This window comes from Trachypithecus francoisi, unplaced genomic scaffold (assembly GCF_009764315.1).
Source record: "Trachypithecus francoisi isolate TF-2019V2 unplaced genomic scaffold, Tfra_2.0 Lachesis_group20, whole genome shotgun sequence".
Lineage (NCBI taxonomy): Eukaryota > Metazoa > Chordata > Mammalia > Primates > Cercopithecidae > Trachypithecus > Trachypithecus francoisi.
In genome coordinates this window covers 52,388,436-52,413,548 of record NW_022681466.1, presented here as the reverse complement: position 1 = coordinate 52,413,548, position 25,113 = coordinate 52,388,436, and the positions used below count along the sequence as shown (strand labels likewise).

At 50.8% G+C, this 25,113-nt stretch overlaps 1 protein-coding gene across 1 annotated transcript in view; it reads left to right on the top strand.

Annotated features, from left to right (window-relative positions):
- The first annotated feature begins 9,318 nt into the window (after window positions 1-9,318).
- ADORA2B (adenosine A2b receptor) overlaps window positions 9,319-25,113 on the top strand; it is a 31,852-nt gene continuing 16,057 nt past the window's right edge. The window contains exon 1 of the mRNA XM_033181785.1: window positions 9,319-9,985. Within this exon, the coding sequence (XP_033037676.1) occupies window positions 9,462-9,985 (524 nt within the window). The 5' untranslated portion in view covers window positions 9,319-9,461. The remainder of the gene's footprint in view (window positions 9,986-25,113) is intronic.

Sequence of the window (25,113 nt, the reverse complement as noted above, 5' to 3'; positions counted from 1 at the left end):
ACCCAGACCAAATTCTTGACACCCTCGTTAGAGGCCAGGTCTGTGGTATTCAACTCCAGAATTTCTATTTGATTCTTCATCATTTCCATCTCTTTTCTGAGATTCTCTATTTGGTGAGACATCTTTTTTTTAATTCTTTAGACATGATTCCTTTTTAATATTTTTCTTTTTTTTTTTCTTAGATGGAGTCTCTTGTCACCCAGGCTGGAGTGCAGTGGTGCAATCTTGTCTTACTGCAACCTCTGCCTCCTGGGTTCAGGCACTTCTCATGCCTGAGCCTCCCAAGTAGCTGGGATTATAGGCGTGAGCCACCATCCTCAGCTAATTTTGTATTTTTTTAATAGAGATGGGATTTCACCATGTTGGTCAGGCTGGTCTCAAACTCCTGACCTCAGGTGATCCATCTGCCTTGGCCTCCCAAAGTGCTGGGATTACAGGCATGAGCCACTGCACCTGGCCCCTTTTAATTTTTTGAACAATGTTTAAAATAGCTGATTTAAAATCTTTGTCTATGCCCCGGGCGCAGTGGCTTGTGCCTGTAATTTCAGCACTTTGGGCACCTGAGGCAGAAGGATCACTTGCAGCCAAGAGTTTGAGACCAGGCTGGAAAACAAAATGAGACCCCCATCTCCACAAAAAAATTTAAAAATTGGCCAGCATGGTGGCACATGCCTGTAGTTCCAGCTACTCAGGAGGCTAAGACAAAAGGATCACTGGAGCCCAGGAATTCAAGACTGTAGCAAATCATGATTGTGCCACTGCACTCCAGCCTAGACAACAGAGTGAGACTCTATCTCTAAAAAAATTAAGTACATAAAAATAAATAAAACATACCTACATACAATCTTTGCCTAGTAAACCCAACATTTCGACTTTCTTAGGAGCAGTTTCTATTGTTTCTTTTTTCTCCTGTATGTGGGCCGTATTTTCCTCCTTATGTGCATGTCTCATAATATTTTGTTGAAAGCACAACATTTAAAATAATACAATGTGGCAACTCTGAAAATTGGATCCTGCCACCCCAGGATTTGTGGTTGATACTGTTTGTTGCTGTTGTTGCTGTTCATTTGTTTAGTGAATTTCCTAGACAAATTATGTGATGTCTGTATTTTTTGTCACATGTAGCAGCTAAAGTCTCTGCCTAGTCAGCTTAGCAGTCAGCTGATAATAGGATAGCAGTTTCCTTAAATGCCTTGAATCTATAGGTCTCCCAGCCTTTGCAAAAGGGCTTAGTGTGTGTGTTGGGGTACACTTTTCATGGTTGACAACTCTACCTTAGCCTTTATTTCCTGCTTATGCACAGCCTCAAAGTCAGCCAAAAGTGACAAATTATTTCATTTTCATGTCTTTCCTGGGCCTATGCACATGCACAGGCCTTACATATTCCCAGGAATAAGAGCTTTTTTCTTTTTCTTTTCTTTTCTGTTGATGGAGTTTCACTCTTGTTACCCAGGCTGGAGTGCAATGGCGCCATCTTGGCTCACTGCAACCTCTGCCTCCTATGTTCAAGCGATTATCCTGCCTCAGCCTCCCAAGTAGCTGGGACTACCGATGTGTGCCACCACACGCTGCTAGTTTTTGTATTTTTAGTAGAGACGGGGTTTCACCATATTGGTCAGGCTGGTCTCGAACTCCTGACCTCAGGTGATCCACTCACCATGGGCTCCCAAAGTGCTGGGATTACAGGCATGAGCCACCATGCCTGGCCTGAATAAGAGCTTTTCAAAGCCTCCTATGGACATGTCATTTCTTAGTTTTTCTTTTTAATTTTTTACCAGCTTCTTGTTAGTCCTGCCTGGTATTGACATCTCAGGCAACTGTGGCTTAACCTTTTCCCTCACCCACCCCTAAACACAGACACTTTTCCGTGCCTCCATTTCCTCAAGACAGTTTTATCATGCTGGTTGTCGTGGATCATATCTGTAATCCCAGAATTTTGGGAGGCCAACGTGAGTGGATCACATGAGCCCTGGAGTTCTGCCTAGGCAACAGAGTGAGACTTTCTCAAAAAAGAAAGAGAGAGAAAAAAAAGGAAGGAAGGAAGAAAGGAAGGAAGGAAAAGAGATTTATCAAATTTTTTCATTAAATCAGTATTCAGTGTTTTGCTTTGTTTTGTTTTGTTTTGTTTTGTTTTGTTTTTTGAGATAGAGTCTTGCTCTGTCGCCCAGGCTGGAGTGCAGTGGTGCGATCTCGGCTCACTGCAACCTCTGCCTCTCAGGTTCACGTGATTCTCCTGCCTCAGCCTCTTGAGAAGCCGGGACTACAGGCACCCGCCACCACGCCCAGCTAATGTTTTGTATTGGGGTTTCACCATGTTAGCCAGGATGGTCTCGATCTCCTGACTTCATGATCCGCCCACCTCGACCTCCCAAAGTGCTAGGATTACAGGCATGAGGCACCGTACCCGGCTCATATTCAGTGTTTATATCAGTTTCCCAGTAGGAGCAATAATGGCATTTTGGTGGGACAATTCTTCATTGTAAAGGATATTTAACATCTCTGGTCTCTGTCCACTAATTACCAGTAATGGCTGTATAACAGTGGGAACCAAAAACATGCCTACATATTTCTAAACATCCTCTTGAGCTCAGCAGGCAGTATCACTTGGTTAATAATCTGCTTCACAGTATTTTGACTGTATAATTATGTTTACACCGAAACATATGTACTGTTATTGCATTTTATGTCTTCAACTTTCTTTCTTTTTATAGTTACTAATTGCCTCCCTTATTTTTTCTTAGTAACTATCACTCTTTGCTAAGCTCTCCAAATGTATACCAAATATCTCTCCATAATATCAAACATAGCAAGTAATCGCTTCTTTCTACTCTAACTTTATTTGTTTATTTCTTTTTTGAGACAGAGTCTCGCACTGTTGCCCAGGCCGGAGTGCAACGGTGGGATCTCGGCTTGCTGCAACCTCCAGCTCCCGGGTTCAAACAATCCTCCTGCCTCAGCCTCCTGAGTAGCTGGGATTACAGGTGCCCGCCACCAAGCCCAGCTAATTTTTTGTAGTTGTAGTAGAGACAGGGTTTCACTATGTTGGCCAAGCTGGTCTTAAACTCCTGACCTTGTGATCCTCCCACCGCTGCCTCCCAAAGTGCTGGGATCACAGGCGTGAGCCACAGCACCCAACTGCTTCTTTCTACTCTTTCTTGGAAACATTCCTCCTGGAGTATTCTGTCTTTTCACACAACTGAACTGATTAACCAGGACCACTGCAAAGCAGACATTCTGGGGCTTCCCTTCACCACCATCCTGGTAATTGGACTCAAAAAATGTTAATTGGAAAATCCAAGTTGTCTCCACTGCCTGTTTGGGGGAGCCTGAGGAAGTTCAGGACAATTCAGAGCATAAAGAAGTTACATTTTCTCTGAATGTCTGAGGGCAGAATGAATGTATGTGTAACATTACTTCATACATATATGGAATGAATACTCTTTAATGTGCTTCTATATTTATCATATAATTTGGTCCTCATTTTAACTTTCTCATTTCAGATTTGAGGAAATAGAGGTACACTGTCTGGCACCCACTTTACTTCTGAAACAATACATGTGGTAACATTAATAAGTGCTCACGCCGGGCGCGGTGGCTCAAGCCTGTAATCCCAGCACTTTGGGAGGCCGAGACGGGCGGATCACGAGGTCAGGAGATCGAGACCATCCTGGCTAACATGGTGAAACCCCGTCTCTACTAAAAAACACAAAAAATTAGCTGGGCGAGGTGGCGGCGCCTGTAGTCCCAGCTACTCGGGAGGCTGAGGCAGGAGAATGGCGTGAACCCGGGAGGCGGAGCTTGCAGTGAGCTGAGATCCGGCCATTGCACGCCAACCCCGGGCGACAGAGCGAGACTCCGTCTCAAAAAAAAAAAAAAAAAAAAAAAAAATAAGTGCTCACTATTTTGCAAACATTGTTCAAGAACCTTAGGAAAGACAGTACAGAAGAAATAGAAGGCAAAGTCTTTTAATTCAAGGACTTAAAGCCCATCAGTGTTGGGAACATGTGATGTGTGTGTGCAGTGGTGCAGGAGTCTGGCTGGGTCCAACTCGGGTGCAGAGCTGCCTCTGGAGACTTGGCAAGACCTACCCAACAGTCATTCACTGACCAGAGACTGAGGAGCCTCCTGGGACTGGGCTCATCCTCAGGAAAATTGGAGCCAGTCCCAAGTTTGAACCAGTAACAAGTCCTTGGATTTCAGAGAGAAGTAGAAAGTTGAGGTACAGTAAGAAATCCTTGGCCGGGCGCGGTGGCTCAAGCCTGTAATCCCAGCACTTTGGGAGGCCGAGACGGGCGGATCACGAGGTCAGGAGATCGAGACCATCCCGGCTAACACGGTGAAACTCCGTCTCTACTAAAAAGAATACAAGGCCGGGCGCGGTGGCTCAAGCCTGTAATCCCAGCACTTTGGGAGGCCGAGACGGGTGGATCACGAGGTCAGGAGATCGAGACCATCCTGGCTAACACAGTGAAACCCCGTCTCTACTAAAAATACAAAAACTAGCCGGCGAGGTGGCGGGCACCTGTAGTCCCAGCTACTCGGGAGGCTGAGGCAGGAGAATGGCGTAAACCGGGAGGCGGAGCTTGCAGTGAGCTGAGATCCGGCCACTGCACTCCAGTCGGGCGACAGAGCGAGACTCCGCCTCAAAAAAAAAAAAAAAAAAAAGAATACAAAAAACTAGCCGGGCGAGGTGGCAGGCGCCTGTAGTCCCAGCTACTCGGGAGGCTGAGGCAGGAGAATGGCGTGAACCCAGGAGGCGGAGCTTGCAGTGAGCCCAGATCGTGCCACTGCACTCCAGCCTGGGTGACAGAGCAAGACTCCGTCTCAAAAAAAAAAAAAAAGAAATCCTTGTTGACTTCCAGAAGTGCTTGATGGATTTTGTGGGGAGCTGATGCCTGGAGAGAGTCAGCTGTTCTGAAATGTAGGCTGTGACTCCTGATGTGTGCCATCTTTAGGTACAAGCCAGTGAGGCCTGGAGCTCTCAGGTTAGAGTTAAAAGTTCCCTCTGACACTCACACAGACACTGAGGGGCAATGTGCATTGTACTCCTTTCTTCTTTATTTTATAGAGCCCCGAGTTTATTTGGATGGTAACATATTTGGGAAAGGTATGCCCCTCCCTCTTCCCCATGGAATAAACCATATTTGGTCAAAACCAGGCATGATCATTCCATTTCCCTGTGCTCATGGTTGGTGTAGGGTAACACGTGATCCACGACTTCACCCTATGATAAACGGTAGGGAGGCTAGCCCTCTTCTGCTTTGAATGAGGTTGCATGAGCAGGCAATGCTTGCAGCTGTGGCAGCCTTTTTGTAACCATGTGGCAACAAGCCTAAGAGGAAAGCTACTGAAGATGGCAGAGCAGAAACACAGAGAGAGCCTGAGTCTTTCATGCCAATTCTGGGACCATCTGTATGCCACCTGGATTCTGCTCTGGCAGTTGAGGCAGGATGAGAGAGGTGAGAGATGAGAGGATGTGTACTAGCAGTCTGGAAGAGGTCCATGGAGGGTCAGTTTGTTCACGAAACATATCCTTCCACTTTCACCAGTGAAAAGCCCACTTGAGTTTCTAGGGCTCTAGTCCTAACCTACCCAAATGTTTTCATCACTGCAGTTGTTTTCCAGGAGTCAGGATCTAGAGGTTGGCAGATGGCAGATGGCTCCTCCTGCCCCTTTTTAGCCTGCCCTGTGAAGTAGATATTGTTATCCCATCTTACACATAAGAAATAGGGGCTTAGAAAGATTATTGACTTGTCTTGTCCAACATCAACAGCAGAACTGGGAATCAAACCTGAGTTCTCTGTTGCTAAGACCCAGGCTCTGCTCACTGCACACTAATTGCTTTCAGGACTAAACTGGCTGGGTGCAGTGGCTCACACTTGTAATCCCGGCACTTTGGGAGGCCGAGATGGGAGGATTGCTTGAGCCCAGGAGTTCGAGACTGGCCTGGGCAACATAGTGGGACACGGTTGCTACAAAAAAGTTACACATTAGCCAGGCATGGTGGTGTGCACCTGAGTCCTAGCCACTTGGGAGGCTGGAGTGGGAGGATCACCTGAGCCCAGGAGGTTGCGACTGCAGTGAGCTATGATCCCACCATGGTGCTACAGCCTCAGTGACAGAGTGAGACTCTGTTTCAAAAAAAAAAAAAAAGAAAAGACTAAATGCCATGACTCTCTTCAGATTCCACCCTTCCTCCTTGTGTTTCCTGAATAATAGCCTGTTAATAATAATTATAATATTTAATAATAATAATTGGCACCCCCATGGACCCAGTGGGTCAGGGGTTGAAAGAATCAGGAAAATGTATGATGTATAATTCATTTCACATAGACTGCGTGAAGAGGAGTGGGTGGTTGTGTGAGTCAAAGGGTACCAGGTGGGGCTGGGGTGGGGAGAGGACAGAAGGGGAAGCTCTGCTGGTGAGGGACAGCAGGGACATGAAACTCGGTGGACTGCAACATAGAAGGGAACAGGGTACAGCCCTGTGCTGGAGACTTCCTACTTGGGTGCTAGCGTTTGGAAATTTGTCCTCCCAAATCTCATGCTGAAATGTAATCCTCAGCGTTGGAGGTGGAGCCTAGTGGAAGGTGATTGGCTCATGGGAGCAGTTTCTCATGAATGGTTTAGTGCCATCCTTTTTAGTGCTGTCCTCATGATAGTGAGTTCTTACGAGATCTGGTTGTTAAAAAAGGAGTAGCACCTCCTCCCACCTCTTGCCCCTGCTTTCCCCATGTGACATGACTGCTCCCACTTCACCCTCTGCCACTAGTAAAGCTCCCTGAGGCCCCTCAGAAGCCAAGCAGATGCTGGCACTATGGTTTACAGCCTGCAGAACTGTGAGCCAAATAAATCTCTTTTCTTTGTAAATTACCCAGTCTCAGATATTTCTTTATAGCAATGTAAGAATGGCCTAATACATTGGGTGATTCAGAGAAGGTTTCCTGATGGAAGTTGGGCTCTGAAAAGGGGAAATGGGGATTCTGGGCACAGAAAATGCTGGAGCAGAGCCCAGGCCCAGCAGCTGCAGGGCATGCAGGAACCACTCATAGCAACCAGCCGGACACTCTTCACCCCCTCTCCCTCTGCAAAATCTCCACTCACTCCTTTGGATAGCGCTGTGACCATCCCTGCCTCACCCTGTGACTTCTGTGGACTGGCATCCCAGCAGGATGACCCAACTCTCCAGCCTGGCAACCAGAGCCTTCCCCACTAGGCCTTTTTCTCTGCACTCTTCTGGGCATGGTGGCATCTCTGGGCAAACTCCTAACTATCACCTCTGCCTGGCATGGCTGGAACCGCCTCACTGTGAAGCCTCCCTCACTCTGTAAAAGCCACTACTCCAGGAAGCCTCCTCTAACCCTTTCCCCTCTGCCACTCCAAGGAAGTGCTATTGGATGAGCTGCCTGATCTCTCTGGCCTTCTGTGTGGGGCAGAAGTTTGTGTCAAGTGCTATGGGAACATGGCTGGTGGAGCACGTGATTCCAGAACTCAGGTGACCAGGACATGGAATGTGTGGACTTGCCAATATTTTGATATATAAATCAAGTGTTTTCATTATGGAAGTAACAAAACCTCAAGGGAAATAGAGAAGAAAAATTCCCTATAATCATCCCACCCAGCTAAGAGGTCTACTGTGTGTGCTTTTGACATTTTGCTGTCCTCGGTACAAGGACAGATGTTACTGTTCATGCCTGTGGAGGGCTGAGGGGTTTTTCTTCTTGTTGTTTTTTTAGAGACAGGGTCTCCCTCTGTTGCCCAGCCTGGATGGAAGGCAGTGGCATGATCCCAGCTCACTGCAACCTCGAACTCCTGGCCTCAAAGGATCCTCCTGCCTCAGCCTCCCAAGTAGCTGGGACTACAGGCACCTGCCACCGTGCCTGACTGATTTATTGTTTGTTTGTTTGTTTAGAGATGGGGTCTCCCTACATTGGCCAGGCTTGTCTTGAACTCCTGGCCTCAAATGATCCTCCCGCCTTGGCCTCCCAAAGTTTTGGGATTATAGGCATGAGCCATATTGTTGTCGTTGTTACAGCTACATTGAGATATAATTTATGTGCCACACAATGCTTCCCTTTCAAGTGTACAGTTCAGTGGCTTTGGGATATATCCACAGAACCGTACAACCATCACATTGAGAAAATTTTTATCACCCTAAAAAATCCTGTACCCTGTAGCAGTCACCCCATGTTTTGCTTTTTGCTTAACATGATTTTACAAGCACCTTTTCCTGTTTCTGGAAAATCTCCTTACCCATCCTCTTTGGTGACTGTCAGCAAAGGCTTTCAGGTGGTGAAATAGCATGGCCAGGCGTGCTCTAGAACAATGGTGTTGGTGAGGGCTGCAGAAGCTGAGGACCCACAGGCAGAGAGGGAGCGATGGCAGAAGCAGGTGGTGAGAAGGGATTGGGGGCAGGACTTTGTGGGTAGAGGGAAGCAAGGCTCTGGAAGCAGAACCAGCAGCACTGCTGATCACTGGGACGCGTAGAAAGGCGGAGACTCAGGGTGTCAGCAAACTTCCTAGGGTGGGTGAGGGTTGCGAGGTCAGTAACGAACAGGGTCCCAGGAAAAGGCGGCAGCACAGGTTTGGGGAGAATTAAGAGATGAGCTTGGTTTTGGACTTGTTGGATTTGGGGCCGCCAGTCTCTCTCCTGGCGAGTACCGCAGTGGGCAGTGGGATGTTAGGATCTGGTCCTCAGGAGGCTGTTAGGGCTGAAGCAAGAGATTTGGGAGTTAAGGGTGTGAGGGCCACGTGAGAGGCCTCGGGAGCCCGTGCCGATCCAGGGTGAGTGTGAAGGAAAGAAGAAAGAGGGCCCGGGGAACACTGGTATTTTCGGGCGGAGGACGAGGATGGGACGGACACGAGCCTGCCTTAAGGAAGAAGGCAGAGCGGGGCCGTAGGACAGTGGCGGGAGAGCGGGTGGAGGGGGTAGAGGGGCGAGGGTGAAGAACAACGCTGAGCAGCGGGGAGGCGGCCGGGGCCGCAGCCCCCAAGGGCTCCTTGCAGTCCGGCGCCGCGGCCTGGGGACAGCTAGGGTGGTGCCGCGCTGCCCGAGACTGCTGCACGAGCGAGGACTGCGGCCTCGGCTCCCTGCCTGCCCGACAGCACCCCATCCAGTCGGCCTGCCCGGGGTGCTCAGGGTTAGCATGGAGTGAGCTCGCCCCTCCCGGGGGTGCGTGGTCCTGGGGGGTCCTCTCGCGGCGGCTCCTGGGACTGGCGGGCGCCCGGGGCAGAGCCCGGCCCCATCCCAGGAGCCGCCCGGACTGGAAGGCGGTGCGAGCGCTGGGACGCAGCCTCCGAGCTTGAGCGTGACGGGAAGTTGGGGCAATTTGTTAGTTTTCGGCCGCCACCAAGACGCCACGCTGCGCTTGGACCGCAGGGCCCCCGCGCGGGCGCGAACTTTGGGCTTGGGCGAGGGGGTGGTGCTCCGCCCAGCCCGAGACGGGCGGGCGCGCCGGCCAATGAGTGCCTCCTCTTGGCCGCGGCCCCGACCCCTGGGTCCCGGCCGGCAGCTCCCCAGCCGCGGGGCTCAGAAGCGGCCGGCGGAGGCGCTGTCCGGGCGCTACGGCCATGCCCGGCGGGGCTCACGCGGCTGCCCCGCGCCCGGCGTGCCTCCGGTAGGGGACGCCCGGGGCCCGGCCGGCCCGGCCATGCTGCTGGAGACACAGGACGCGCTGTACGTGGCGCTGGAGCTGGTCATCGCCGCGCTGTCTGTGGCGGGCAACGTGCTGGTGTGCGCCGCGGTGGGCACGGCGAGCGCGCTGCAGACGCCCACCAACTACTTCCTGGTGTCCCTGGCAGCGGCAGACGTGGCCGTGGGGCTCTTCGCCATCCCCTTTGCTATCACCATCAGCCTGGGCTTCTGCACTGACTTCTACGGCTGCCTCTTCCTCGCCTGCTTTGTGCTGGTGCTCACGCAGAGCTCTATCTTCAGCCTTATGGCCGTGGCAGTCGACAGGTACCTGGCCGTCTGTGTCCCGCTCAGGTGAGGCGCTCGGCGCCCCCCGAACTCGGGGCCCCGTCGGAGCTCCCAAATGGGTCGTTCTCTTAAGGCCGGGGTTCCTCCTTTTGGGACCCCAGACGGGACAGGCTGGCGGCGCGCGGGGCGCTTGGAGGTCTGGTTTCCAGCCTGGCCACCCTGCCCGGCTAAACAAGTGCGCCCGGGCACCCAAGGCGTCTCGGATGCGTGTCCCTCTAAGGAGATCCGCGTAGGGACAGCTCTAGGGAATCCGGGGAGTGCGGCCCCCGGCGCCCGGCGAGGCGCCCTGGAAACCCAGGGGAAAGCGTCACCCTCGTGGGCGGGTGGAGCCCGGGCACGGGAGGTTTGGTGATCACATCTCCACCCCTGCCGCGAAGGTCGTTCCTAACACTCGCCCGCAGCGGCGGTGTCCACGAGAGCGGCCGCCCCAGAGCCGGGCCCCGGGTCCAGAGCGGCGGCCAGATGCAGTCCCGGTAGCTTCCCACCAAGGGCATGGCAACTTTGGACGCTGGGCATTCGCACCGTCAGGATGGACACGCATGAGCCCGCTTCAGAACGTGCCTGCTGCGGAGAGGCTGCCCGGCCCATCCTAGGGGAATGTGTCCGTTAACTTTAGGGAACGCTACGGACACTTGTTCCTGCGTGTTTAATGGTGACTCAGATTACCTCCATATACTTTTAAAAGGAGTTACAGTGCTTCCTGGTGTCTGGCAAAGGGCCTTACAGCCTCCCTGCCCTTGTGTAACCGTTTATCTCCTGCTGCCCTGTCGGGGAGCAGGCTGAGAAGTGCGGAAAATGGTGGCGAACTTACCTGTCCACTCTTTCTCCCCCACTGAACTGAGAAAATCTAGGATTCAGGGGATGGAGTCAGCCAATGACCAGAGTGGATTCCCAGTTGGAGCTGTTGACTTCAACATTGAGAGTTTGTAGAAAGTATTTATTCTCTGTTTTTGGTGCCTGGGCCACTTTGGCATTTCTGAGGAGAGCTTGAGATCTCTGTAAATTTGGAGCTGAGACAGGGAAACTAAATCACAGAGTAGGAAGGAAGGGAAGGAAGTCATTTATTGGGTGCCAACTCTGTGCAGACAGTTTATAATAAATGTGTCCCCAGCAGTCCTTGCAGTAATACCAGAGAATAGGTGCTGTAACCTGCATCTCGTAGAGGAGGGGTGGTGGCTCAGGGAGATTGGAGTCTTGCCCAGGATGGTGTATCAGGAACGGGTGTCAGAGCCAGGGCTTGAACTCACAGCTGGCACCATCTCCCCACCCATGGCCACCATGCAGGGCCATGTCTGGCACTGTGTTTGGGAGACAGGAAGAAAAGTGCTCTGCCGTTTCTGGAGGAGGAGCCTGCCTGCAGTAAATTGGTGGTTGTAGGGGAATGTGTTTGTGGGAATGGAGCGGGAGAATGCTCCCAAGGCCACTTGAGTAGGCAGATGTGTTGGGCTTGGTCGCTGTGGGTTGTGTTGTGAATCCCAGCAGCAACAGGAACCTCCTGCTTGGGAGGGCTGTGAGCCACATGTGGGTGTCTGGCGGCTCTACATGCTGCTGCCCATGCTGTTGGACCAGGAGGCCTCATGCCTCCCATCAGCTCAGGGATTTCCAAGGCTTAGGGAGGACAGCAGTCTCTTCTCTCTTTTCTGGGTCCCTTCCCCCTGCCTTTTGGTGTCATCGTTGTTACCTGATGGCCTCTTGGATGTTTTACATCTAGCAAAGGAGTCATAAGCCCCAGCCTGAGTTGTCCATCTAATGAAAACCCCTTGGACTTGCCCTGGCAGAGACCAGAGACCCAGAGAGGAGTTATGGAACAATCTCCCAGGCCACAGGGAGCAGGAAGTTCCATAAAAGTTTAAATCTGTTCCTTCTTGTCCTGGTTTGTGCTGGGTGGGGTCTTGAAAAAAATGGGTGTGGGCGTGTTAAGGGGAAAGTGCTGTGAATCACAGGCCCTGAACTTCTTTGCATTGCCAAGGGCAGGAGGGGAGAACACTGAGGTTCGCCCCATCCTGCCTTCCTGGCCCTTCCACAGAGCTTGGAGGTCTGTAAGAGGTGCACAGGCAGTCCCCAGCTCCCTGCCCCAGAGGTAGTCATCTGACCTGGCCACAGCACCACCCCAACCCTGGTGGGTGGGAGAGGTGTACTGGGGCCCCCAGGGCTTCCCTCTGGGGGAGCTGGTGCTGGGGCAGGCCTTCCCTCAACTGGCCTAGCAGTTCATGGCCCTTTGGGAGGAGGTTAAAATACAGATTACAGGGCCCCACCTGGTTGTACTGAATCAGAATCTCTGGAGTGGGATGTGGGGGGATTCCAGCAGTGGGATCTTTAACCAGGGACATCTGGTTCCACCTATCTGAGAACCCTCCTGGAGTCATGGCCTGAAGCTCTCTTCACTTCACTGACACAGGCTGGGTGCAGGGCGCCCCAAACTCTGACTTGGCCCTGAGGCCCTCCTGGGGTCGTGGAAGTCCAGGTGAGGGTAAAGTCGGAAGTGCCCTGTTTGGGAGGAGGTGTCTCTCCTTTGAAGCCAAGCAATAAGGAGGGCGAGGTGCAGGGAGTGAGGGCTGAGGGCTTAGGCAAGGACAGTCCTGGGACCTACCCTCAGTTCCTCCCGGTTCATGGGCTCCAAATGTGAGGCCTTTGGCCACAGAGACCACAGCCCCCACCTGCCACCGCGTTGCCAGGGTGTTTATTGATATGACAGATAACAGTGTAGAAGGGAGGGGAGCCCTGAGGGAATGCCGGGGACAAATATGACACCCTTGGCCTGGCTGGGAAAAGGAGTGTCTGCTCGCACTGGGCACTGCCCTTTGCCTTCAGGACAGGGCTGGCCACAAACAGAAGTCCATTGCCTCTGGTTCAAGTCCATAGACAGTTCCTGATGTTGGGGCCTGGCGGGGGTTCCAGTCCCAGTGGTGCGTGCAGCTCCTGGGCCGGGACAGGTGGGCGTTTACAAGCAGGAGGGTGTGGGCCCTGCCCAAAGCTGCTCCCAGCTCTCACTTCACCCTCAGGGAGGAGCACTTCCTCCTCCCTGCTTGAATCCTGTTCCTTTCATGCCACACCCACTGTGGGGGCCTTCCCTGCTGGTAGACTCAGTTTCCCTGGCCCTCTGGCACTGAGTCTCCGGTGGGGCTGAGGCCAGCTGTTTTCCTAGTGGAACTGAAAGAGGGTGGATCCGGGAGGGTTTAGTTGGCCGGATGGGTCCAGCGCCATGTTTATCTGACCTATCCCTGGACCCTGCCTGGTCATCCTCCCTGCTCTTGCCACATTGAGGCTTTTCTCTGCACCTCATGTATCTGGTCTTTGAGGTAGGGATTAAAGACCTCTTAGCAAGACTTTGTGCCTTGAGTGAAAATGTGGCCTCCACTTAGGGTGGGAGTTGGTGGGGGGTTCTGAATGTTTTTCAGAACTTTAAAAAATTGAGCTATAGGTCCGGGCACGGTGGCTCACGCCTATAATCCCAGCACTTTGGGAGGCTTAGGAGGATGGATCACCTGAGGTCAGGAGCTCGAGACTAGCCTGGCCAACATGGCAAAACTCTGTCTCTACTAAAAGCATAAAAATTAGCCAGGCGTGGTGGTGGGTGACCATAATCCCAGCTACTCAAGAGGCTGAGGCAGGAGAATCATTTGAACCCAGGAGGCAGAGGTTATGGTGAGCCGAGATCACGCCATTTCACTCCAGCCTGGGCGACAAGAGCGAAACTCCTTGTCAAAAAAAAAAACAAAAAAAAATTGAGCTATAGTCTAGGCACAGTGGCTCACGTCTGTAATCCCAGTGCTTTGGGAGGCCAAGGCGAACAGATCAGTTGAGGCTAGGAGTTCGAGACCAGCCTGGCCAACATGGCAAAATACCGTCTCTACTAAAAATACAAAAATTTGGCTGGGCGTTGTGGCACATGCCTGTAATCCCAGCTACTTGGGAGGCTGAGGCAGGAGAATTGCTTGAACCCAGGAGGCAGAGGTTGCTGTGAGCCAGGATTACACCACTGCACTCCAGCCTGGGCAACAGAATGAGACTGTGTCTCACACACACAAAAATTGAGCTATAGTCTAGGCACAGTGGCTCACGTCTGTAATCCCAGTGCTTTGGGAGGCCAAGGCGAACAGATCAGTTGAGGCTAGGAGTTCGAGACCAGCCTGGCCAACATGGCAAAATACCGTCTCTACTAAAAATACAAAAATTTGGCTGGGCGTTGTGGCACATGCCTGTAATCCCAGCTACTTGGGAGGCTGAGGCAGGAGAATTGCTTGAACCCAGGAGGCAGAGGTTGCTGTGAGCCAGGATTACACCACTGCACTCCAGCCTGGGCAACAGAATGAGACTGTGTCTCACACACACAAAAATTGAGCTATAATTCCTGTCCCATAAGATTCACTGGTAATGTTTGAAATAAACCTTGTCAGGGGCTGGATACAGTGGCTCACGCCTGTAATCCCAGCACTTTGGGGGGCTGAGGCAGGTGGATCACCTGAGGTCAGAGTTCGAGACCAGCCTGGCCAACATGATGAAACACTGTCTCCACTAAAAATACAAAAATTAGCAGGGCATGGTGGCATACACCTGTAATCCCAGCTACTCGGGAGGCTGAGGAAGGAGAATTACTTGAACCTGGGAGGTGGAGGTTGCAGTGAGCCCCAGTCTGGGTGACAAGAGCAAAACTCTGTCTCAAAAAAATAAATAAATAAAAAAGCTCGGCAGGAAGATTTCTGGCTCTGGGTCGTATCCTGCAGCTTTCCCAAGAGCTCCCTCCTTGGGTTCACCCTTCTTCTGCATCAGTGTTATCTTTCTCTTCGAGATCATTCCCATGGGAATAAGTTGGATGATGGCCCCTTAAAAAACGTATGTCCATATTTTAATTCCCAGAACCTCTGACTACACGCTTATACAGCCAAAACAAAAAACAACCAACCAAAACTCCACAAATACTGCCTTCTGTGGCTCTTGAGAGAAGGAGCTTATTTGGATTATCTGGGTGGCCCCTTAATGCGATCCCACTCAGCAGATAAATCTGCAGAGAAGGCCGTGTGAAGGTGGAGGCCACAGCCAAGGAATGAAGGACGGCCACCAGAAGCTGGAAGAGGCAACAGATCCTCCCTTGGAACCTCTGGCAGGAGCGTGGCCCACACCTCGAAGTCAACCTTCTGGCCCTGCTTGTCTTAAGCTGCTAGGTTTGTGGGGCTTTGTCAGAGCAGCACCAGGAAGTACGATCAACGACCCTTCAATTCCTCATCTATTCCTCTGCCTCCCCTCCCCTGCAAACTCCTCCACTTGTCACCAGGATGCCCCTGAATTCTCCTGTCAGGTCACCCATGCGCCGTCCCTCTTCTGGCAGAATCGAGCTGTCACTTCTCGGACCTCGTTGAACATGTTCTCTCTGCAGCTCCTGGTGGGCACTGTGGGCCCCCAGCTGGACTCCTGCTCCCCTGTAACCACTCCACACAGCAGCCAGATGGATGACTTAAAACCTAAGCCACATCATACTGTTCCCCTGCTTACCGCGCTGCCAAAGCACCGAGGGTGAAATCCCCATGCTGTACCGCTCTACCCTACCCTGAGGCTGTGCATGGTTCGCCTTCACCCCCCATTCTCACTCACCACAGGCAAGTTCTTTTCTCACCCATGGTCTTTGCACCCCCATTCCTCACTTCACCCACCTGGAGAGACTTCTCAGCCACTGCATTTGGTTTACCACCATCTCTAGTTATCCCATTAAACCATGTCCTTACTTAGAGTCTCTCTGCGCCCAGTGCGCTAGCTTTGTGGGCAGGGGCCTTGTCTTACAGCCCAGGATGCAGCACGATCCTGGCACAGGCTAGGAAAGCACATTGTGGATGAATGCATGAGTGACTGGGTGAAAAGGGCACATGTCAGGCTACGTCATACCCAGGGAACAGCTGGACATGTGGGAGGGGAGGGTCCGAGACAGCAGATGTACAGTGAGGGCCCAAGGGCTCTGTGAAACACCAGAAGAGCTGCTCCCACAAGTTCCAATGAATAGATCATAAGTTCCAATGAACAGAAGACAGGAAAACCGTCTTCTGAAAACATCTCTCGCGGGCCTGAGGGACAAAAGGGTGGGGAGGAGTGCAGAGGTGTCCAGGGACTGCCAGGCAGCCAGCAAGGGCTGTGGGCCAGAGGCCCAGGCTGAGGCCAGGGGCTGCGGATGCGTAGGACGTGACCCGTGGACCCTGGCTCTTGGTCCCATGCACAGGCCTGCATCAGGGTATCACCCAGGCCTGGGTGTTACTTTGCTGTCATTTATCCTCCATTGTACATGTGTACATAGTACACAGTCCTCCCAACTCCACTTCCCGGGTAGCAACCTTAAAACCAGCAGGTGCTGTTTATAATCCTGCTGGGGCCTCCAACTGAGATAAGGGGCTGGTTCCCGGTGTGTTGTTCCAGGGGACATACACATGCCTAGGCAGGGGCCAAGGTCTAGTTTGGTCAGTGAGGCCCTCAAACGTGTCTTGGAACCAGGTCAGAACTGGGGTAATTCAATCCAGAGGGTACCTGAAGGCCCTGTCCAGGCTGACAGGAGGGTAGAGTCAGCCTGACCTGGCTGGACGGTCATCAGGAGCACATGGGAACCACAAGGCAGGGGAGATGGAAGTGGACTTGGTGTGTGCTGGGGTGCTGTGGACAGGTTCCCTCTGAAGGAGGCTGGGAAGGAGGGCCAACTCAAGCCACCTTGGGCCCTGCCCTGAGACGGGAGCCTGGAGCTGCTCCCAGAGGGCAGAGGCCTCCTCTCCAGACCAGGCATAGCCTGCAACAGCTCTGCATGCCTGGAGGTGACCAGGTGCCCTGGAGCAGCACAGCCAGGGAAACGGCGCCTGGCCTCATGCCTTGGACATCTCCACTGAATTCTGAAAAGGACTGTGGCTGCCTTTGGTTGTCTGGAGAAGAGGATAAAGGAAAAACAAGTCAACATTGTCCCACTACAGATCACCTGCCTCCTTTCTCAGTGACCATGTGCAGGGCAGGACCCAATCCCTGTGTCTCACTCTTCTCATTTGTCAGTTTGTGATCACACCATGGGTGTACCCTGCAGGTACTGATATGGGGAAGTGTCCTCAGCCACTCTGGACATTGAGATTTTCAGTCTTATGAACGGCAGCCATTGTTCCCAAGCCGTTTCTGGGTGCCAGGCACCTTACATCCCTAATCTCCTTTGATCTTTACAACCGCCCTATGGGAGCAGATACAGTTATCTTCACACCTCACAGGTAAGGAGATGGAGGTGCAGAGAATTACGTGTAGCCCAGGGTCACACGGAAGCCAGGACTGAGTCAGCCTGTCTTCCCAGGAGCCCTTAACCATCATGTGAGCAGCTAGAGGGAAGGACTGCACACCCCGAGGTCACCCCCAAACACCCCCTTGATGAGGGGTCCCTTCTAGTGGTGGATGAATAAGGACACTGGCAAATTGTGATTAGATCCCTTTAATTATTACCTGGACAAAGAAGACTCCAGCTAACCCATCAAATGGATGAGTGAAGAAAGCTAAGCCCCGGCCAGTGTGAATGGAATTTCACAGCATTTGCCTGACAGCTGCGAGGCCCTGTGGATCTCCTGCCACCTGCTCCTTCCTCGGATTGGGGAACTGAGGCCCATCCTTTCCTTTTTGCCTCAGATTTATTACTGACTCCAGAATGGGGCTTTAACCATGATTATTCTACCCTAAAGTATTAACTTGATAGGCTCTTGGACTCTGAGGCTCACCAGCCAGAGACAGCACCATGGGCAGTGGGAACTCAATGACAAATAGTGAATGTATCTTCTTGGACAGAATTGAAGTGGAAAATAGCCTGTCCCAGGCATGGGCGGGCAGGCTTCCACTCAGTCTGGGCTGAGGGGCAGTGCTTCTTCTGTAGGGTAGAGGGTTGAGCGGTGTGGTAGGTGGGAGGAGAGCGCCTGCGGAGCTGGGAGTGCAGGGTGCGCCGGAGCAGGGGGACTCCTGAGCTGGCCTGGCACCTTGGGTGCTTTGCACCTTGGGGGTGTGAGTGGGCACGAGATTCGGGCTGTGATGGGGGACGGGCCAGGGAGCAGGCAGCTTGAGGAGGGCCTAGAGCTTGCTGAGGGGTTTGGATTTTGTCCTGAAGGTGCTGGTGAGTCCATGAAGGAGTCGCATTTATTATTTTCTATTTTTTTGAGTTAGAAATCAACCAGTGGGCATAGAAGTAAACAATCAAAAGTACAAAAGGGCCCAAAAAGGAAAGCAAGAGCATCCCGACAGTCCCTCTGCCGGGGCAGCCCCCAGACCATTTCTCCTGGCATTTGCCCCGAGGGGCACTCCGGGCTGAGCCCTGGTTTTGTGCTGCCATCTTGAAAGCAGAATCTGTTGACTCCCAACTGTGAGCCACGAGGCCCGTGGCTCATGCCAGCCTTCTCCCCTACGCCCCACTTTAATTTCTGTTATGTTTTGATTTTTCTTCTGTGGACATTTCGGCCTGTATTTCTGTCAGATTATATCTGCTGACTGTCAAGAAAAACGAGGAAGAGCGTGTCCCCCCATTCCTTTCCCAGGTCTGCTCCTGGTTTCTGTGAGCCGCGCTGTTACTCTGAGTGCGCTGCCTCTCGTGAGGTCTTCCTTTTGAAAGGTAACTCATGCTGCTGTAAAGAAACCGACCCTGCACAGGGGGAAGCTGTGGAGATGTCACCTGTCTCGGATCTCTGCTTTCCTACTTTGTCTGTCAGAGGCAGCCACTATTTCTCATGGCTTCCTCTGCACAGATTGTGTATTGAACACATTTGCATTATACCATGACTTTTATGCAGTTAAGGTTTATACCATTTACATTTTTTTTTTTTAAAGATGGAGTCTCACTCTGTCGCCCAGGCTGGAGTGCAGTGGTGCGATCTCAGCTCACTGTAATCTCAGCCTCCTGGGTTCAAGCAATTCTCTGCCTCAGCCTCCTGAGTAACTGGGATTACAGGCACCCGCCACCACACCTGGCTAATTTTTTTGTATTTTTAGTAGAGATGGGGTTTCCTCATCTTGGCCAGGCTGGTCTTGAACTCCTGACCTCATGATCCACCCGCCTTGGCCTCCCAAAGTGCTGGGATTACAGAAGTGAGTCACCGCACCCAGCCTATACCATTTACATTTTATTCTATAAAAACATTTCCTGAACTTTACGTAGAGAGTTTCTGGAAACTGGAAACTGAGAAAGAGCACTTATGATGGTGATTCACTTGCATCTGTCATGTTCACCCCGGGATGGAATAGTCCGAGTGGAGTAGGGAATGCAGGCTTGCCCATACGCCCATGCTTCTCAAGGAGGCACTTCTCCCGTCCAGGTCAAGTGGATCCTATTTTTATTTTATTTTATTTTATTTTATTATTTTTTGAGATGGATAATGCAATGCCCAGGCTGGAGTGCAATGGCGCGGTCTCAGCTCACTGCAGCCTCTGATTCCTGGGTTCAAGCAGTTCTCCTGCCTCAACCTCCCGAGTAGCTGGGATTACAGGCATGTGCCACCACGCCTGGCTAATTTTTCTATTTTTAGTAGAGACGGGGTTTTACCATGTTGGCCAGGCTGGTCTCAAACTCCTCACCTCAGGTGATCCAACTGCCTCGGCCTCCCAAAGTGCTGGGATTACAGGTGTGAGCCACTGCGCCTGGCCTAGGATCCTATTTTTAGATGCTATTCATTACTCAGACATTACTCAAAATTATGTCATATTTTAGCCTGCTTCAGGCTTACCATCTGGAAATTAGCATTTCCCATCCGGAAATTAGAAAGTTAAAGGAGGAAGCATGCCCTCCCACATCCTCATGGTCAGCCAGCTGCTTAATCACCCTCATGCTGAGCCTCCTCACCCCCTTTCTACATGTGCCACATAGCTGCTAGGGCTTCCTTTACTGTGCCCTTGGAGTGGTTCCAGCATTTCCTGCATTCCGTGTTCTCTTTCTAGGATTTCATATTTGTTAGACATGGAGATAAGCTTTCTGGGTTCTTATATGTAAAAAATGTTTTTTTGGCCTGGTGCAATGGCTCACACATGTAATCCCAGCCCTTTGGGAGGCTGAGGCAGGAGGATCGCTTGAGCCCAGGAGGTTGAGGCTGCAGTGAGCTGCGTTCACACCACTGCACTCCAGCCTGGGCAACAGACTGAGAGCCTGTCTCAAAAAAAAGTTTTTATTTCTCACATATGATTGGTTGGTTGATGGCTTGTGGTTCGGAATTGTTTTCCCTCAGATGTCTGAAGGGGTTGCTGTAACACCCGGTATTGCTCACAAAGTCTGGTGCGTAATGATTCTTACTTGTAACTACTTGTAACTTGTATCTCTGCACTGGGAACCTTTGGGATCATTTTTTTTCCTTGGTGTTCTGAAATTTCGTGAGGCTGGGTCTAAATAGTGACTCTTAGTTTTTCTCCTTCATTGAGGATGGCACTAGTAGGTGAACCTTGCCAATCTGAAGACTTAGGTCTGTCTTCAGCTCTGAAATTTTCAAAGAATACAGTTGACCCTTGAACAACTTGGGTTTGAACTGCGTGGGTCCACTTAAAATGGATTTTTTGGCCGGGCGCGGTGGCTCAAGCCTGTAATCCCAGCACTTTGGGAGGCCGAGATGGGCGGATCACGAGGTCAGGAGATCGAGACCATCCTGGCTAACCGGTGAAACCCCGTCTCTACTAAAAAATACAAAAACTAGCGGGCGAGGTGGCAGGCGCCTGTAGTCCCAGCTACTCGGGAGGCTGAGGCAGGAGAATGGCGTAAACCCGGGAGACGGAGCTTGCAGTGAGCTGAGATCCGGCCACTGCACTCCAGCCTGGGCGACAGAGCGAGACTCCGTCTCCAAAAAAAAAATAAATAAATAAATAAAATAAAATGGATTTTTTTTTTTCAACCAAATGCAGATTGAAAATATAGTATTTGCTGGATGTGAACCCAAGTATACTGGGGGGCAACTTTTCCTGAAATGGGCTCTTGGGGCCCACTTCAGGATTTGATGCGGATTTTGGTGTACTTGGGTGCCCAAGGACAAATCCCCTGTGTATACCAAGCGAAAACTGTATTTTCTTGATTAATTCCTTCTCTCCATTTCCTCTGTTCTTTCCTCTGGGATTTTTTTTTTCTTTCTTTTTTCTGAGATAGAGTCTCGTTCTTGTTGACCAGGCTGGAGTGCAGTGCCATGATCTGGGCTCACTGCAACCTCTGTTTCCCGGGCTCAGGCAATTCTCCTGCCTCAAGCTCCCGAGTAGCTAGGATTACAGGCATGCACCACCATGTCCGGCTATGTTTGTATTTTTAGTAGAGATGGGGTTTCATCATGTTGGCCAGGCTGGTCTTGAACTCCTGACCTCAGGTGATCCGCCCACCTTGGCCTCCCAAAGTTCTGGGACTACAGGCAAGAGCCACCACACCTGGCCGCCTCTGGGATTCTTTTTTTTTTTTTTTGAGACGGAGTCTTGTTCTGTCACCCAGGCTGGAGTGCAGTGGCACGATCTTGGCTCACTGCAACTTTCACCTCCCGGGTTCAAGTGATTCTTCTGCCTCAGCCTCTCGAGTACCTGGGATTACAAGCATGCACCACTACCCCCAGCTAATTTTTTATATTTTTGGTAGAGACGGGGTTTCACCATGTTGGCCAGGCTGGTCTCGAACTCCTGACCTCAAGCGATCTGCCTGCCTCGGCCTCCCTAAGTGCTGGGATTACAGGTGTGAGCCACGCCTCTGGGATTCTTAATAGGCAGATGGGGGCGTCCCCTCCTTTCCTGATCGCTGTTCTCTTAGAGTTCCCAGTGCTTTCTCATTCTCTGGAAGAGTTCCTTGATTTTTTCCCTTTGTTCTTCTATTTTTTAAATACAGTTTTAGCATTCATATGTTTACTTTTGATGAAGACTAAAGGATTTTAAATTGACTTTGAAAAACATTTTTTAGATTCACATGGTTGAGATTCCTCATGTGGCACAGAGTGTACCTAATCTAAACTCTTCCCCTCCCCCACCCTTTATGACTAGGTCTCTAGCTGCAGCTTGGGGAGAGTGTGGGAGGGGGAGGGGATCAATGCCACAGCTCCCAAAGCTGGCCCATAGGCTGTCTTACTCTTGATATCTGTTTTCTTTTTTTTTTTTTTTTTTTTGAGACGGAGTCTCGCCCTGTCGCCCAGGCTGGAGTGCAGTGGCCGGATCTCAGCTCACTGCAAGCTCCGCCTCCCAGGTTTACGCCATTCTCCTGCCTCAGCCTCCCGAGTAGCTGGGACTACAGGCGCCCGCCACCTCGCCCGGCTAGTTTTTTGTATTTTTTTAGTAGAGATGGGGTTTCACCGCGTTAGCCAGGATGGTCTCAATCTCCTGACCTCGTGATCCACCCGGCTTGGCCTCCCAAAGTGCTGGGATTACAGGCTTGAGCCACCGCGCCCGGCCTCTTTTTTTATTTATTTATTTATTTATTTATTTTTAAATTGTATTTCTTTTTTCTTTTTTTTTTTCCTGTTCTTTTCTTAATCCCATTCTGATCCCTGCTGTTTGCTAGACTGGAGCCTCTCATCCTGGCCATCCATGTTTCCAATTTAGGGCTCCATGGTTCATGCTGATGATCCTGTCCACCTTCTGTTTTTAGAAACTTATCAAAATCTCTGGTTTGCTGATATCACCCTCTACTTCTGTTTTTAGGATGATTATGTGTTTTTTTTGTTTGTTTGTTTGTTTTGTTTTTTGGAGACAGAGTTTCTTTCTTACTCACTAGGCTGGAGTGCAATGGTGCAGTCTTGGCTCACTGCAACCTCTGCCTCCTGGGTTCAAGCGATTCTCTTGACTCCGCCTCTCAGGTAGCTGGGATTACGGGCATGTGCCACCACCATGCCCAGCTAATTTTTGTATTTTTAGTAGAGATGGGTTTCACCATGCTGGTCAGGCTGGTCTCGAACTCCTGACCTCAGGTGATCCACCCACCTCGGCCTCCCAAAGTGCCGGGATTACAGGCATGAGCCACTGCACCCAGCCTGTGTGTCTTTACTGTCATTAAAATGTGATTTTGTGAGGAGAGAGAATTAGGTGGAACTTGGAATGCCAAGGTAGGATTTTAATCTGGAGTTTGATGTGGTCAGGTTTGCATTTTAAAAGTTACTGGACAGCCGAAGGAAGGAATGGATGGGACAAGATGATATAGGGTAGCCACTTGCCATCCAGATGAGAAGGAAAAAAGCATGACCAGGGCAGAGGCCATGGAAGTGGCGGCAGACTCTACAGATATTGGAGACTCGTAGAACCACAGTTTCTGTACCAGAGAAGGCTGATGTTTGATGCCAGCCATGGAGTTCAGCAGTCTGGAGCAGGGGAGCCACAGGTGAAATCATGTAGGAAAGAGTCCTGAGAACCACGGATGGGCCCTGGAGCCACAATCAGTGAGCGACACCTAGAAATGTGGGTAGTTAGGGCCAGGCTGAGTGGAACTGATGTGCGTGAGATCTGCAGTCGTGGAGCCGTGATTAGTCAGCGCGCGTGACTGGCAAGCGGATCTAATCGATAGCACATAGTCGTGTACTTCTGGCTAGAAGACAGGGCACAGAGGGACAAGTTCAAGAGGACTTGGTGACTCAGTTGGATGTGGACATGAGGGAGAGGGAAGACTCCAGGATGACTCCCAGATTTCCAGTCGCCTGGGTGATGCCATCCTGAAGATGGGGGGCTTTGGGAAGGTGTTGCCTAGGTTGTGTTTAAGGTGCCTGCAGGTTGAAAGATGCAGTAGTGATCGAGTCTTGGGGAGTTTGGGGCTGCTAGTTCTTCCAGCTGGCTCTAGAGCCAACTCCTCCTGCTCTATGGGAGCCCTGCACCGTTCATTACTCCTACCTCTTCCCTTCCCCATTTAAACTTTCTCATTATTCCCCATACATTGTCCAGTCACTGGCTTGGCTTGTGACATATTTAAGAGTTGGCAGTATGTGTGTGCATGCAAATGTATGAACACGTATCTCTGTGTGTGTATACTCGGGGGTGGGATTAGCTCTGAACCGATGAGCTTGTTGCCTAAAGATAAGAATCCCGCATTGGGTGTCCTGAGAGGAGAGATAGGAGAAACTGAAGAGTCAGAAAAGCTGGACTGGCTTTACTACAAAACCAGCAGGGAGACTTTGATGGGGAATGGTTAGCAGTGTTACAGAGGGATAAAATACCCCCTAAATTTGGCATTTTCAGAAATCATTTAGCAACCTAGTTTTTTAATTGCAGGGACTTTAAAAAAATTACAGAGTATAGTACATATTTGTATGTGACTCATCTAACGAAGTTTGTGGTTTCAGAAATAATGAGTCATTCTGAAACAGTACATTGTTTCACAACTTTTAAGTTGCACAAGTAATACAGTGCATTACTATATCTTTCACTTACATTCACAAATTATGAATATTTTGCTACATTTGGTTTCTCTCTCACACACATACACTGGCACAATGATCACATTCTGATTTTTTTTTTTTTTAAGACAGAATCTTGCTCTATCACCCAGGCTGGAGTGCAATGGCGCGATCTCAGCTCACTGCAACCTCCACCTCCCGGGTTCAAGCGATTCTCTTGCCTCAGCCTCCCGAGTAGCTGGGATTACAGGTGCACGCCACCATGCCTGGCTAATTTTTGTATTTTTAGTAGAGATGGAGTTTTGCCATGTTGGCCCGGCTGGTCGTGAACTCTGACCTCAGGTGATCCACTCATCTTGGCCTTCCAAAGTGTTGGGATTCCAGGCATGAGCTACCGTGCCTGGCCACATTCAGAAATTGTAATAGGTACCACAGTCTATAGTCAGATGTTCCCAGTTATCCAATCATATCTTTATAGTTGTTCTTTTTAAAAAATCCAGGTTCTATTAAAAGGTCATGCTTGCATTTAATATGTTCCTTTAATCTGAAAGAGTTCCTCAGTGTTTTGTTTGTTTGTTTTAGTCTTTCAAGACATTAATATTTTCATCCAGGTGCGGTGGCTCACACCTGTAATGGGAGGCCGAGCAGGAGGATGATTTGAGGCCAGAAGTTCAAGACTAGCCTGGGCAACACAGCGAGGCTCCATCTCTATGAAAAATAAGAAAATTAGTCAAGTGTGGTGGCGCATGCCTGTAGTCCTAACTATTCAGGAGGCTGAGGTGGGAGGATTGGTTGAGCCCAGGAGTTCAAGGTTACAGTGAGCTATTAGATTGGTGC